Here is a 12,789-nt window from a genome sequence, read left to right on the forward strand (position 1 = left end):
TATATCGAGGATCTGGAGAGGAAGGCACATGCACAACTTTGTTCTCTTTACCCTCTTTATATACAGTATATGTATATTTGATAGTTATCAGTCCTGCTCTGTGTGTGCTGTATTTTAGATATGGCTGAGGTCTCTTCACTGGCCATGGCCACACCAGCCGTGTCGAAGGCCAACAACAAGCGGCAAGCCAGGTAAGTCTGACTGAGCCAACTCTTTAAAAGATATAAAAGTACTAATCATTATTAAATCAGTGCTTAAATATTCCTGCTCATGTTTAGTTGATCTCCGCTCTCAAAAGGATCATTCTGTTGCCATTTTCAGATTTTTTTCTTTGGAGCTCAGAAGGAAATAACTTGTAGAGTGCAAACGAGCTTTTTTCCATACAGTGGAATTTAATGGGCATTGAAACCTTCAAGTTCCATAAAGGAGAGAAAACACCATACATACTTGTACGCCAATGTCCTGACCGCATTAGGAAGAATGATCATTTTTATGGTGCTTTATCATGCTTTTTGGCGCTTGACAGTGTACAGACACTTTGTAAATCCTTTGATTAAGAGAACCTTGAACATTCCTCTTAACATGTTAGAAAGAATGTCATAGGGGTTTGGATGATTACTGCCCCTTAATATGCTTCATATGTGAACGTAACAGTGGCTTTCCAGAGGCAAATTCACAGGAATGACATTTTGGTTTTGGCCAACAACAGTGTGCTTGTTTATTCAGTGTCTGTGGTTGATTTGATTCAGTTTGTCAGTGTGTTTTGCTCTGGCCATTGGTCCGTCTGTCGAGTGGGTGGAGAAATACGGGAATGTTTGAATGCCTTTGCAGTTGTGCAATATTACTGACTAATGTGAATTTCCCTGGTTTCCAGCTCTGACTTTGAAGACGATGAGGGAAGTAAATTGTTCAGGTTAGTCATGATCTGTGACTTAAGGGTTCGACTTTGCTCGAACTTTGATGAGCTGTGTGTCTTGTGACTGTGTTTAACAATTTGTCTTTTCTTTCGTTCTGGCTTTTCTTTTTTCAGGTGTGATGATGACGGAGGTGGATCGAATGACAAGGAGAGATTTGCCAGGTATTGATTGATTAAAATAAGAGTGCATGAGAAGTACAAATATGGTAATTGATCTTCCAAGGATTCTCAAGAATCTCTTTAGGCTAATCTGTTATTGCTCAAAGTTGACTGGCATTGCCTAGATCTGCTGGTCAAGTTTCCAAACACTCTTCCCGTCATCTATTTTTTGGCCAATCAGATAGTCCTGATCCAAACTCATGCCTTTGAATGAGCCTTCATTGCTGTATCAGCCAGTTTAAATGTTAAATAAGTCTTCACTTATTATTTAATTGGACTGTCAAAGTTAAGGACAATGTACACAAAATTGTATGCATAATAACTTTTTATTTGCAAGATGATGAACTGGATGCCACTCCCTGAATTAAACATGCAATATAATGAGGTCATGTGACAATATATGACATGTGATAGCATACAGCTGTTTGACACTACAGGCAAAAGCATAGTTTTTTTTCATGTACTGGTCAATTTTGAGATTTTGGGCTATTTTGCTTTTAATTTGTCTTCTTTCAGGTGGAAAGATAACATCCAGATACACATTTAAAGGGGCTTTCGCACCGGAGGAACCTTTTCTTAGTTCCTAGAACTATTGGCGGAAGTACCCGGTTTTTGTTCACAACGCAAGAACTAAAAACTATTTTAGTTCAAGAAACTCCTTTTGGAGGAACTAATGTAGCTCCTACTTCAGAGTCGGGTCTAAACCAGCACTATAGGAACTACACGTTAGTGACGCTGATTGGCCGAAAGCACACGTAACACCAGCACCCACCATTTTTAAAAAGGCTGTGTAAACGCACAGATTATAGCCTATATTTTGACTCCAGAAACTAACTCTACGAACATGGAAAACAGTGATAGATGGACCTCTTAACCTTTACACGAAAGAGAAAATCCAACGCAACTTTGACGGGACCAAGAGAAACATGATTATGTATTTCTGCTCAGCTAGCAACACTGAGTCAGAAATCTCCACTTTAGTAGGATTTACGTTTTATTCCTATCTATATTCTGAGGGTTTTACAGAGTTTGTTCATATAACATTCGCCTGATTTATATAATACTTTAAAATATGGTAAAAATTTATTTTTGTCTGCCGGTTGAATGTTTTTTCTGACAAAAAGGTATTGTACTATCATGATTACTCAACTAGGGTAATATCGAATTAGTTGTTACACAATTCACATGTAGTGTCTTGCCTTAAAGCCCGATATATTTTATTTGTGAAATCAAAGAACAAACATTTGTGATGTTTTTTTGAACAAAATCTGGCCAAACTGAGAGTGTTTTGGAGTTTGTTTGGCTGGGTTACTTTAAACGGCTCTCCAGCATGAACTTTCTGGAAAACTTGCTGTTACCACCTTTGAACTGCAACTGGTCCATGATGATTGAACTTCGGACTTCCTTTTACCCCAGATCTTTGCAGAGTATATTTGGGCTGAATACTGTTTTACTCAGTATACAGTATACACTGTGTAGTATGCAGTAAGTTGTAATCTAGTATTTAATTTTGAACGCAGCCCATGAGTCTGTCAGTGTCTTACACTTTATTTCAGGTGTTCCTTCTATCCCTCTCTTCTTTTCTCAGGCCGTTTGAAGAGGCTTTATCTTTCAACTTTCATGAGATCGTTCATACACATTTGTTTATCATGGAGATGCGAGTGTCGTCTCATTTGAGGAGCACATTGATGCAGTCTTTATTTGCTTATTCATCCATCTCTCTCTTTCTCTTTCTCCTCCTCGTTTGCTTGTTGTTGCTTTCTCTCGACCTTTCTCTGTTCCTGCTCTCTTCTCCCCACGCTTCCATGCACCGCCCATCTCTCATGCTCCTGCTCTGACCTCCTGACCCCAGGGAGAACCACAGCGAGATTGAGCGGAGGCGGAGAAATAAGATGACCGCGTACATCACAGAGCTGTCAGACATGGTGCCCACCTGCAGCGCACTGGCACGCAAACCAGACAAGCTCACCATCCTGCGCATGGCTGTGTCACACATGAAGTCTCTCAGAGGGAGCGGCAACACCAGCACCGATGGAGCCTATAAACCGTCCTTTCTCACAGACCAGGTCAGATATGATCAATGTAGATTCCTCATTGTATATACAAACATTTTTAAGAGCAACTGCTATTTTTCTTGAAGAGACTTTCAACCAGTATAATAAAAAGTAAAAAAAAAAAAAAAGCCTACCCTACCTTTAAAAGAAGTATTAACTTTGCGTGTGTTTTTTTCATTCCACTGACCTGCGTTTCGCTTATTTAACCGCTAAAACGCATTCTGTGTGAATGCCCTCTTAAGAATGTTCTTATCTTTTTATTTTACTTAAGACATAAGAGAAATTCAAATTCTTGAAAAGAATCATCTTAAACATCATTGTAAATAACCTCTTAAAGCTAGGATAACCTCAAACTTGTCTTTAATTCCCTATGCAGCCCCTAATGCAGGGTTTTCCACTCCTGCTCCTGAAGGGCCACTGTCCTACAGAGTTTAGCTCCAACCCCAATTAAACACACCTGAACCAGCTAATCAAGGTCTTACTAGGCATAGGCCCAGTCCCAATTCTCACTTGAGCCCTAAGGCCTTCCTGGAAGTGGACACTTGTTGAAAGTGCACTTAGCGGAGTAAGTGCGCAAGGGCCCGAAGCTGTGAAGAGCAGAATTGGGACAGTTTTGCACACGTCACTTCTGTTGTGATCAGGAGAGCAAACACCATTCATTTGGCTAATGTGTGTGCTGCTTATAATAGCTGTAACATGACACAATCCTTTGAATGAAAAAAATAATATCTTTTTTTACTCTTAGCTGTTCTTAGCTCTTAGCTTACTTTCTGTTAATGTTATTAATATTAAAACAGTTTTTGGCTAAGATAAATTGTGATTGGGGTTTACCTGAGCTTATACTGCCTTACCGTATTCACAGCGATTCGAAATGCAATTTTAATTATGTTATTATGGAAATTGATATATGAAATTCTTCCCATCCCATACATGAAAAAATACATGACGTGTTGGTGATATATTATACATAGGCTAAGGCTATTAAAAGTCTTACATAGGCTATATGAAATAAAATGACACAACCCTGTCTCTTTTTGTTAAATTTCAGTTTTATTGATCAATAATAGCCATTATTAAATTATAAGTAGCCTAAAAAGTATAAGAATCTATATAAGTCAAGAAATAAAGCAAGTTAAAAGATTCAGTCAAACATAAGTCACCAGGCTAACGTTACAACGTTACAGTTAAATAGCATAAATATATAAAGTTATGAAACTTCACTTTGCCCTCAGCCAAAACGATTTGCCAGGGAACAAATCATACATTAATGAGACCAAAGATCGCCCCTTAGATATACACAAGCCGATTTATAGCGTATGTTTAACCACTAGACACAGCCCGCGGGAAACGTCAGAATGACTAGCCGAGGTAAGGCTGTTCCAGGCGGGGTATATGAGCGCTGTGCGCCCGCTGATCCATGGAACTCCGAAAAAGTCAGATCAAATTTTTAAATAGGCGCTATCTTTATAAACAAACCACAGATTAGAGCTTTAAACAAGTATATTCTCGACTGAAAAACTCTTAAAACTACATTTCGTGACACAATAACACTAATATTTTTAAATTTCGCAACCTTGAAAAACACTTCACCATACCGGCTTCCTTTATCTTCGGAGTTTCTCCCCCATTGGTTAGCTGTTCGGAACGTTTCAACACTACAAGGATTCTGGGTAATATCCCACAGCAAAGTGAGGTCTGATGTGCACTTGCGAAAGGGGTGCATTAAGTGCCCTTATGATCACCCCTGGAGAACACTTTTAGAGGATCGGGACACCCTACGGTCTTGCACCCCTTAGCGAGAACGCGCATTGAGGGGCACAAGGGCGCAAGTGCGGATATTGGGACAGGGCCATACTATACTAGAAACTTCCAGGTATGTGTGTTGAGGCAAGCTGGAGCTAAACTCCACAGGACACTGGCATTTCAGGACTGACTTTGGACACCCCTGCTGACACGGTAAAGAAAAAAATATGTCAATGCTTTTGCGTTCTCTCGCACATGTTTTGCGTTCCCCAAGAACTTTGCATTTGTTGTGAACTTTTTTCTTCTAAAGTGTTTGAAAACTCAGAAGCGAAGGGCAGGAGACTCGGGTGTATCTTTTAAGCAGGGTTCTTTATTGCTGTTGCATCGCTGTAGTATTCCCAAGTCTGCTTCGTCCAAAAATCTTCCCCAAGTCTGACCTAAGCCAAAATACCTTGTGTTCATATACCTTACAAGGGGGAGGGGTTACATAGAGGTGGAGACACTCTGAAACAAAGCATGTTGATTCAGCTGGTTATCTGATTTCATCAGCATAACAATGTAACTCAGAGCCTTGAGATGCTAATCCAATCAGCCTGATTAGATCAACCAAGGCCCAGCTGAACTTTGAGAAGTGACGAGAGGTTAATGTCCAACACCTTGATTGCCTCAAAAGGGAAAACAGTGTGCAGAACTTTCTCTTTTTATTTTTTGGAATCTGGAAATTTGTAACACTACACATTCAACTTGGTTTCTTGGGGGAACGCAAAAAAGTTTTGCAAGCGAATGCAAAGATTTGGGACCTTGCAAAACTTTTGTGTTCCCCCAAGAACGACCAAGGTCGCTCGCTTTCCTTCGAGAAAGTTTGGAAATATGTTTTCCTCCCATCTCATATTTTTTCCACCACCATGTCTCTTTAGGGCAGGGGTCTCAAACTCGCGGCCCGCGGGCCATTTGCGGCCCGCGGGGAGATATTTTGTGGCCCCCTACTTGACATTAAAGTGTAATGTTAGTGCGGCCCGTCGTTGCGTGTGCCGCGTTTTAAATGGGCTACCATACGGTGGGTTTGTTGTCAATAGTTGCCATAGACAACCGCTAAGTACAAACATACTGCGCGCCTGGAAAAAATGAGCGCGTCGCTTCAATTATGAGCGCGCTTGCCTCGCACGCGCACCTACATTTGAAATAACGAACTTGAGCGCGCAAAATATGTGAGCGCGATATGTGAACTGCCCCTTGTCGAGCTACCACCAATCAGGCCGCGAGCTACTGGTAGCTCGCGAGCGACATGTTGGAGAGAGACCCTGCTTTAAAACAATGTGAGAATAATCATTTTGAGCTTGTAATATGTGTCCAACAGGTTGATAAGAAGGTTTGCTTTGATTTGTGCAAATTCAGTAGCCTAATTTGCCTGAGACACTATACATGTGTAGAAAGAATTCAATAAGACGGGCAGACATGACTGCAAATATTTGTATTTCAAAAGCAATAATTGTTTTTCTAAGTATACAATAAAAGGAAATGTGCCTTCCAAAAAAAACATTCAATATCATTAATGTGTTGTATAAAGAAAATAAAAAGGACATAAGCAAATATAAATATTACAAATAGGCCTATGTGTTATAGACAAAGAAAGTTTGTAAAATGAACTTCAACTGTCAGAAGGACAGCTCATGAAGAACCAATCATGTACAGAAAGGAATGTTCAAATTCAGAGGAACAGTTCAGAAGAAACGTTAATAATAAAGATTGAGAAGATTGGATCAGTTGTGCTCCTTTTTTGGAATACTTGAATACTATTTTTTGTGGAATACTTGATGCGGCCCAGCCTGACCCAGACTCTACCTCCAGCGGCCCCCAGTTAAGTTGAGTTTGAGACCCCTGCTTTAGGGTCTCCATAAATCCCTATATGTACGATGTTTAATGAATTGAATGGGTTGTTTTAAATATTAAGCATTACATTTTAAATTCTGTTAAGGGTTTCACTGCCACCAAATATTTATGTAGCTTTCTTTCTATAGGAGCTGAAGCACCTGATTTTAGAGGCAGCTGATGGTTTCCTGTTTGTTGTGTCATGTGAGACCGGGCGCGTCGTTTATGTTTCGGACTCCGTCACACCGGTTCTGAACCAGTTACAAAAGGATTGGCTTGGATCATCACTGTACGACCAGCTTCATCCAGACGACATAGAGAAATTCCGAGAGCAGCTTTCCACCAGTGAGAACAACAGCGGTAAGAAACGGCTCGACTTCCTTCATCTTTTCTGTTGTCAGTCTTTTCCTGTTTAAATGATCCTACTCTTTTCTGACTTTAGGTCGAATGTTAGACATGAAAACAGGCACGGTGAAGAAAGAGGGTGGTCAGACATCTGTGAGGATGGGTATGGGTGCACGCCGCTCCTTCATCTGCAGGATGAGGTGATGCACAGGGAGAACAGACAGACCTCTTTTAACCCTATAAAGCCTGCTGTATCATATTTAATACACACAATCTACTACATGCCTTCTGTCATCTGATTGAAAGTTTATACTTTTCTAGCATGTAAAAGGCCTTTTAGTATAATTGTAACATGAACACTTGCTGGAGTGAAGCAACTTTACTTGATTATACATGCATCATTTTTTTGAAGGATGTTAAAATGTGAGTATCAAATATAATCCATCAGGCTTTTGAGGAGTTTATTTGTTCATCTCTCAATCATCACTGTATTGCATTGCATTATATGTTTTAAAACTAAGCATTCAAAAATCATCTCACTTGGACATATTGGGTGATATAGAGTGACGAATGATATTGGTATCTGCTATACTAACTGTTCTAAAGATCTCATTGATTTACAGTTAAAGCTATCAGAATTTCATCTTACTTTTTATATTTATAAATATCAGCATCTGAAAGAAATAGCATATTTTTCTAAACTTAAAGTGTTTTTGTTTTTCGCCTGGACTATGAGCTCTATATTCTAACTGTATCATACTATATGAGCCATAAAAGCCTGATTTATCAGATATGTCACAAAACATATCATTTTAATTATACTTTTTTTTTGTTCCATTTTTAAAAAGGAAGATCTTCCTGACTATTTCATATGTCAGACTTTACAGGGTTAAGGACACGAAAGTATACAATATTAGCAAACTCATTTTTGCGCCACATATTCAATTCCTATGTATACATTAGTACTACGCAACTCACCCAGTAGGTCAAGTTATATGACGTTTGCATGCACAAGAAACAAGTATATTTTTTGGAAAAAGTATTAAATCTTAATATCAAAATTTTTCGAATGCTACATTGATTGTAATGTGTGTGTTCAGATGTGGAGTATGTCCAGTAGAGCCAGTATCCATGAACAGACTCAACTTCCTGACAAGCAGAAACAGGTAAAGCATCTCTTCTCTGCCTGTAGATCTCAGTCCACAAACAGACATAGATGAAGATCATCTCTTCTTCTGCAGGAATGGATTGGGTCCTCCTAAGGACGGTGAACCGCAGTATGTGGTTGTGCACTGCACAGGCTTCATCAAATCCTGGCCTCCTGCAGGTAACACAATACACAGGAAGACCCTATTGTTCACTGATATTACCAGAGTTCAGTCAGAAAACGGCTGGAACTGATATTGCCCTTTTAACTCTTTCTCTTTCTTTCAGGAGTGACTCTCGCTGAAGAGGAGGCTGATAATAATCAGGGAAATCGCTGTTGTCTAGTCGCCATTGGAAGGCTACAGGTGCTCTTTCCCTTCCATTTTATTTATATTTCCAATGAATTAGTTTTGTCACATTTGAAGGAATAATTCTGTCGTCATTTTCTCAAAACTTACCTCATATCTTCCTAAAAAGGAGAAGTTTAGCAGACTGTTCATGCTGCTTTCTCTTCACTTTGTATGTAAAAGAGTAACATCAATCTTCTACTAAACATCTACCTTTGTGTTCAAAAGACGGTCATATGGGTTTGGAACAAAATAGGGTGAATAAATGATGAGCGTGAAACGTAAGCTCAAATAAGCTTACTTGACGAGCGAGAATCAATGCGGTTTGTTCTTGCGTTTGAGCTTCCATTGCCATATTTGATGAGCTCTATGTGAGTTGATCGATGTTTGAATGTGAATAAAAGCCAATAATCTGTTCAACATCTGAACAGACGCAGTCGCTTTCTAAGACCAACCGATTCATATTTTACAGTGTTTTTATGTAAGTATCGTTTGTGTGGACTTACAATGTTGGGACAGAAATCTCTGTGGTTTCATTTTTAAAGGGGTCTTATTATGCTTTTCCACTTTTTCAACTTTAGTTGGTGTGAAATGTTGCTGTTTGAGCATTAAAAAGATCTGCAAGGTTACAAAGCTCAAAGTTCACTCCAATGGGAGATATTTTATTTAACAGATTCCACTTTCCATGAACTACAACGAACGCAATATTTCCAGATCTTATGAAGTCACAGTTTTACTCATTTAAATATGAATACGCAGAAAGTGGACGAGGCCTGGTTGAGCTGCTGCTATGTCAAAGAGAGACGGTTTTTTCCACAACGTTTTCAAAATTCATTTGTTTGACCTTCCTAAGGCTGATGAACTTAGAGTGGTTAAATTATTTTAAACGCTGTTCCTGAACATTATAATCCCAATGTTTATCTGTGCGCTTCACATTTTATGAAGAACAGCTTGTTTTCTGTAGCCTTTGTAAGCTCTCGCTTTTGTAAGACTGTTCACCGCTCCTTAGGAAAATTAAACATGGTTTTGTGATCGATTACTGTTTCTATTACCTTAGTTTTCCGACAAATATCACGTTTAAATGGTGGATAGCATCGTATCTGTAATGTATAAGAAAATTACAAAAAACATACTACTCTGAAACGTCCTGTGAAATTCGTTCTGGACGATCCTCTTGTTTGTTAACATTGTCAGGGTCTGAATCAAGCTCGAATTGGTCTGAAATTTACGCCATTGTTAATATTTACACTACATTAAAGCTCTCAGTTATAAAGGGGCATGACATTTCCCGAACACGCACCAAGCGGTCCCAATCATAACACACTGGGCCAGCTAACCAATCACAGCACATTACGTATTTCGGAAGGAGGGGCTTCATCGAAATCGGCATTTTTAAGCCAGACTGGGGAGAGAGGTGCTGTAATAATGTAAAATATGTGAAAAATAATGCGTTTTTTGAACAATCAAGCATGGAAACATAATCTAGTACACACCAAAAACAAAATCAAGACTTCATAAAAAGGCATAATATGACCCCTGTAATATATGTGTTTCGGAGATGAATGAAAGTCTTATGGGTTTGAAATGAAATGAAGGTGAGTAAATAATGACAGAATAATAAAATAAAATAAATGTGTGAACTATCCCTTGTAGTTCCTCTCTGACCTCTGTTTTTCATGCAGGTCACCTGTTGCCCAGGCGACAAAAACATAAATAACATCAGCGTTCCAGTGGAGTTTATTTCCCGCCACAACTGCCAGGGCATGTACACCTTTGTGGATCACCGCTGTCTAGCAACAGTGGGCTACCAACCTCAGGTGAGCCTCAAAAGCCGGAGTCAGGCTGGACCTCATGGCCAAAGGAAGTCATTTCTGAAGAGCAGGGTGTTAAGATGGTATAGGTATAGCTGATCAGCTTCAGGTTTTCAGACTTGCTTAGTGATGCACCAAAATTTCACAACTGAACTGAACATATTAAAATATCTATAAAATGGTTTTGGAAGGCCGAAATCATTGACTGAAATGGTGACGTTTAATTAGCTCTTCTCCAATGCTGAGTTTTGACGGTGTCAGTGTCTATTTCATGCATGCAACGTGGATTTACTGCAACAAGTAAACATGCCAGCCGTGTGGACACCAGGGCTGGGTTGACAAGAAAGATTTCTAGTTTTTAGTATCTATATAAGTCTATGAATAAGTTTCTAGTATTACTTATTCATTGTACTTTTAATTAACATGTCTTCATTATTTAATGAAGCAAGTTACATTTAAATGGTTACATTTCATGACATGGAAAAGAAAGATAATTATATAATTGAACCAGTGGTTCTTTATGTACATTTTAAATGTTTATATATACAGTTTTTATTTGGGTGTTGATTATTAATATTAAATAAATTGGATGATTTAATTGATTACTAAATAAACCTTATTTTCGGTTTCAGCTTTATTTTTGGTTTGGTGTTTCAGTAAACTATTAATTTCATTCACTAGTGTTTTGTGTTGTTATGTGACACAGGAGTTACTGGGGAAGAACGTTCTGGAGTTTGCACACCCAGAAGACCAAGGCTTAGTGCAAGACAGCCTTCAGCAGGTGTGTGGGTTTGCATCGGACATCACGCTGAAATACTCAACACATTACAACACTGTAAAAAAATTTATGATCATTAAGTTATGACAACGTGATTTTACAATGCTCATCAAAATAAGTTAAGCAATTTTCAATTTTTATTTATTATTCATACTCATTCATTCAAGATTCAACTAATTTAAGTCACTTTAATGTAATTTAAGTTGAAATGACTTAAACATCCAAGTTGATTAAAGAAAGTAAGGCAGAAACTTTTTTTTACAGTGAAGTTATTGTAATGCATATATTTTATTTTATGTGCATTGCTAGAAATTTTTGCTTTTATAAAATGGCAGCAATAGCAATATCCTAACATACGCCAATGTTCAATACATAATTAAATTTATTATTAATAACAACCAACACAATATGGTGTATGCAATGTAAATTGGCAAATTGACAAAATTCAGTTAATGTGCAATTAAAGATGTGGCATTATATCTGAACATATTTTTTTCATAACATACTATAGCTTTAAGGCCGGTCACACTAAGGATTATAGCTATAACGATAAAGATAGTTCTGAAAATCGATTTTTTTCCAGCTGTTGAATGATGAAAACTTCTGACAGCCAGTCAGAATCCACCCTTACTTTAAATAGCTTGAGCATTTAAAGCGGCAGACGACTAAACTGCAGCGCACGCTTACGATATCATCCGCTGGTGTGGACGCTAATATAGTTATTGTTATCTTCAGTTATAGATCTTGATTTTAATGGGCCTTAATGCTGGTGCTTAATCCTTTGTGTATGCATAAGTGACCTTTGACCCTCGATGTAGGTGGTGAAACTGCGAGGTCAGGTGCTTTCGGTGATGTTCCGCTTCCAGTCTAAATCCCGTGAGTGGATCTGGATGAGAACGAGCTCATTCACCTTCCAGAATCCTTTCTCTGAAGAGATCGAGTACATCATCTCCACCAACGCCAATGTCAAGTTAGTATTGAAATGCATCACGTAAACACAAGACCAGACACACACACACAACAGCACCACACACACTTGAAGGTGATTAATTACACTTGTGTGAACTGACTTTATTGCTAAAGTTGTTTGCTTGATATTATGTGCTATGATAATGCTGTGTACACTGTGACCTAAGCTTTGAAAGGTTTTTGGGGCCACTGTTTAAGTGCCGTGACATGCCAAGCCAACAGCAAATCTGTCAGGCTAGTTTTTGCCGCCCGTCGGCTGTAGACTCACCCGATTCAGTGTTTTATCTGCATTGGTGAGAGAGATCACTCTAAACTGGCTGTTCAGTTTAGCAAAAGAATCAGTGCAAAAGCGAGCAAGTCAAGATGGCACAGAGACAGAAGGCTGTTCTAGTTTTACTTTGTCTTCCCTGAACATCCCAATATGCAAATATTTTCATAACAGCCGCCCGGAATGAAGAAAGTGATGAGCGTGATTGATATTCAAAATGGTAAGAAAGTGCTGCTTTGTTTACAGTGTATCTGAACTCCTAGTTTTAGTTTTCCTTTTTGAAGGACAAATATTGATACTGATAAAGACAGTTATTTCCTTACACGCAGACGCAGAACACACATGCTAGCGGACAGTCGCCTTTAGTCCTGTAGTAGCCGACGT

At 38.8% G+C, this 12,789-nt stretch overlaps 1 protein-coding gene across 1 annotated transcript in view; it reads left to right on the forward strand.

Annotated features, from left to right (window-relative positions):
* The window catches only part of arnt (aryl hydrocarbon receptor nuclear translocator), a 36,701-nt gene that overhangs the window by 8,212 nt on the left and 15,700 nt on the right, over positions 1 to 12,789 (forward strand). The window contains exons 2-13 of the mRNA XM_056257944.1: positions 119 to 191; positions 875 to 913; positions 1,031 to 1,078; positions 2,928 to 3,141; positions 6,891 to 7,101; positions 7,184 to 7,286; positions 8,187 to 8,252; positions 8,328 to 8,413; positions 8,521 to 8,597; positions 10,262 to 10,396; positions 11,097 to 11,171; positions 11,987 to 12,138. Of these exons, the coding sequence (XP_056113919.1) occupies positions 119 to 191; positions 875 to 913; positions 1,031 to 1,078; positions 2,928 to 3,141; positions 6,891 to 7,101; positions 7,184 to 7,286; positions 8,187 to 8,252; positions 8,328 to 8,413; positions 8,521 to 8,597; positions 10,262 to 10,396; positions 11,097 to 11,171; positions 11,987 to 12,138 (1,279 nt within the window). The remainder of the gene's footprint in view (positions 1 to 118; positions 192 to 874; positions 914 to 1,030; positions 1,079 to 2,927; positions 3,142 to 6,890; positions 7,102 to 7,183; positions 7,287 to 8,186; positions 8,253 to 8,327; positions 8,414 to 8,520; positions 8,598 to 10,261; positions 10,397 to 11,096; positions 11,172 to 11,986; positions 12,139 to 12,789) is intronic.

The sequence above is a fragment of the Rhinichthys klamathensis genome, unplaced genomic scaffold, assembly GCF_029890125.1.
Source record: "Rhinichthys klamathensis goyatoka isolate OS25496 unplaced genomic scaffold, OSU_Roscu_1.1 h1tg000006l_1, whole genome shotgun sequence".
Classification (NCBI taxonomy): domain Eukaryota; kingdom Metazoa; phylum Chordata; class Actinopteri; order Cypriniformes; family Leuciscidae; genus Rhinichthys; species Rhinichthys klamathensis.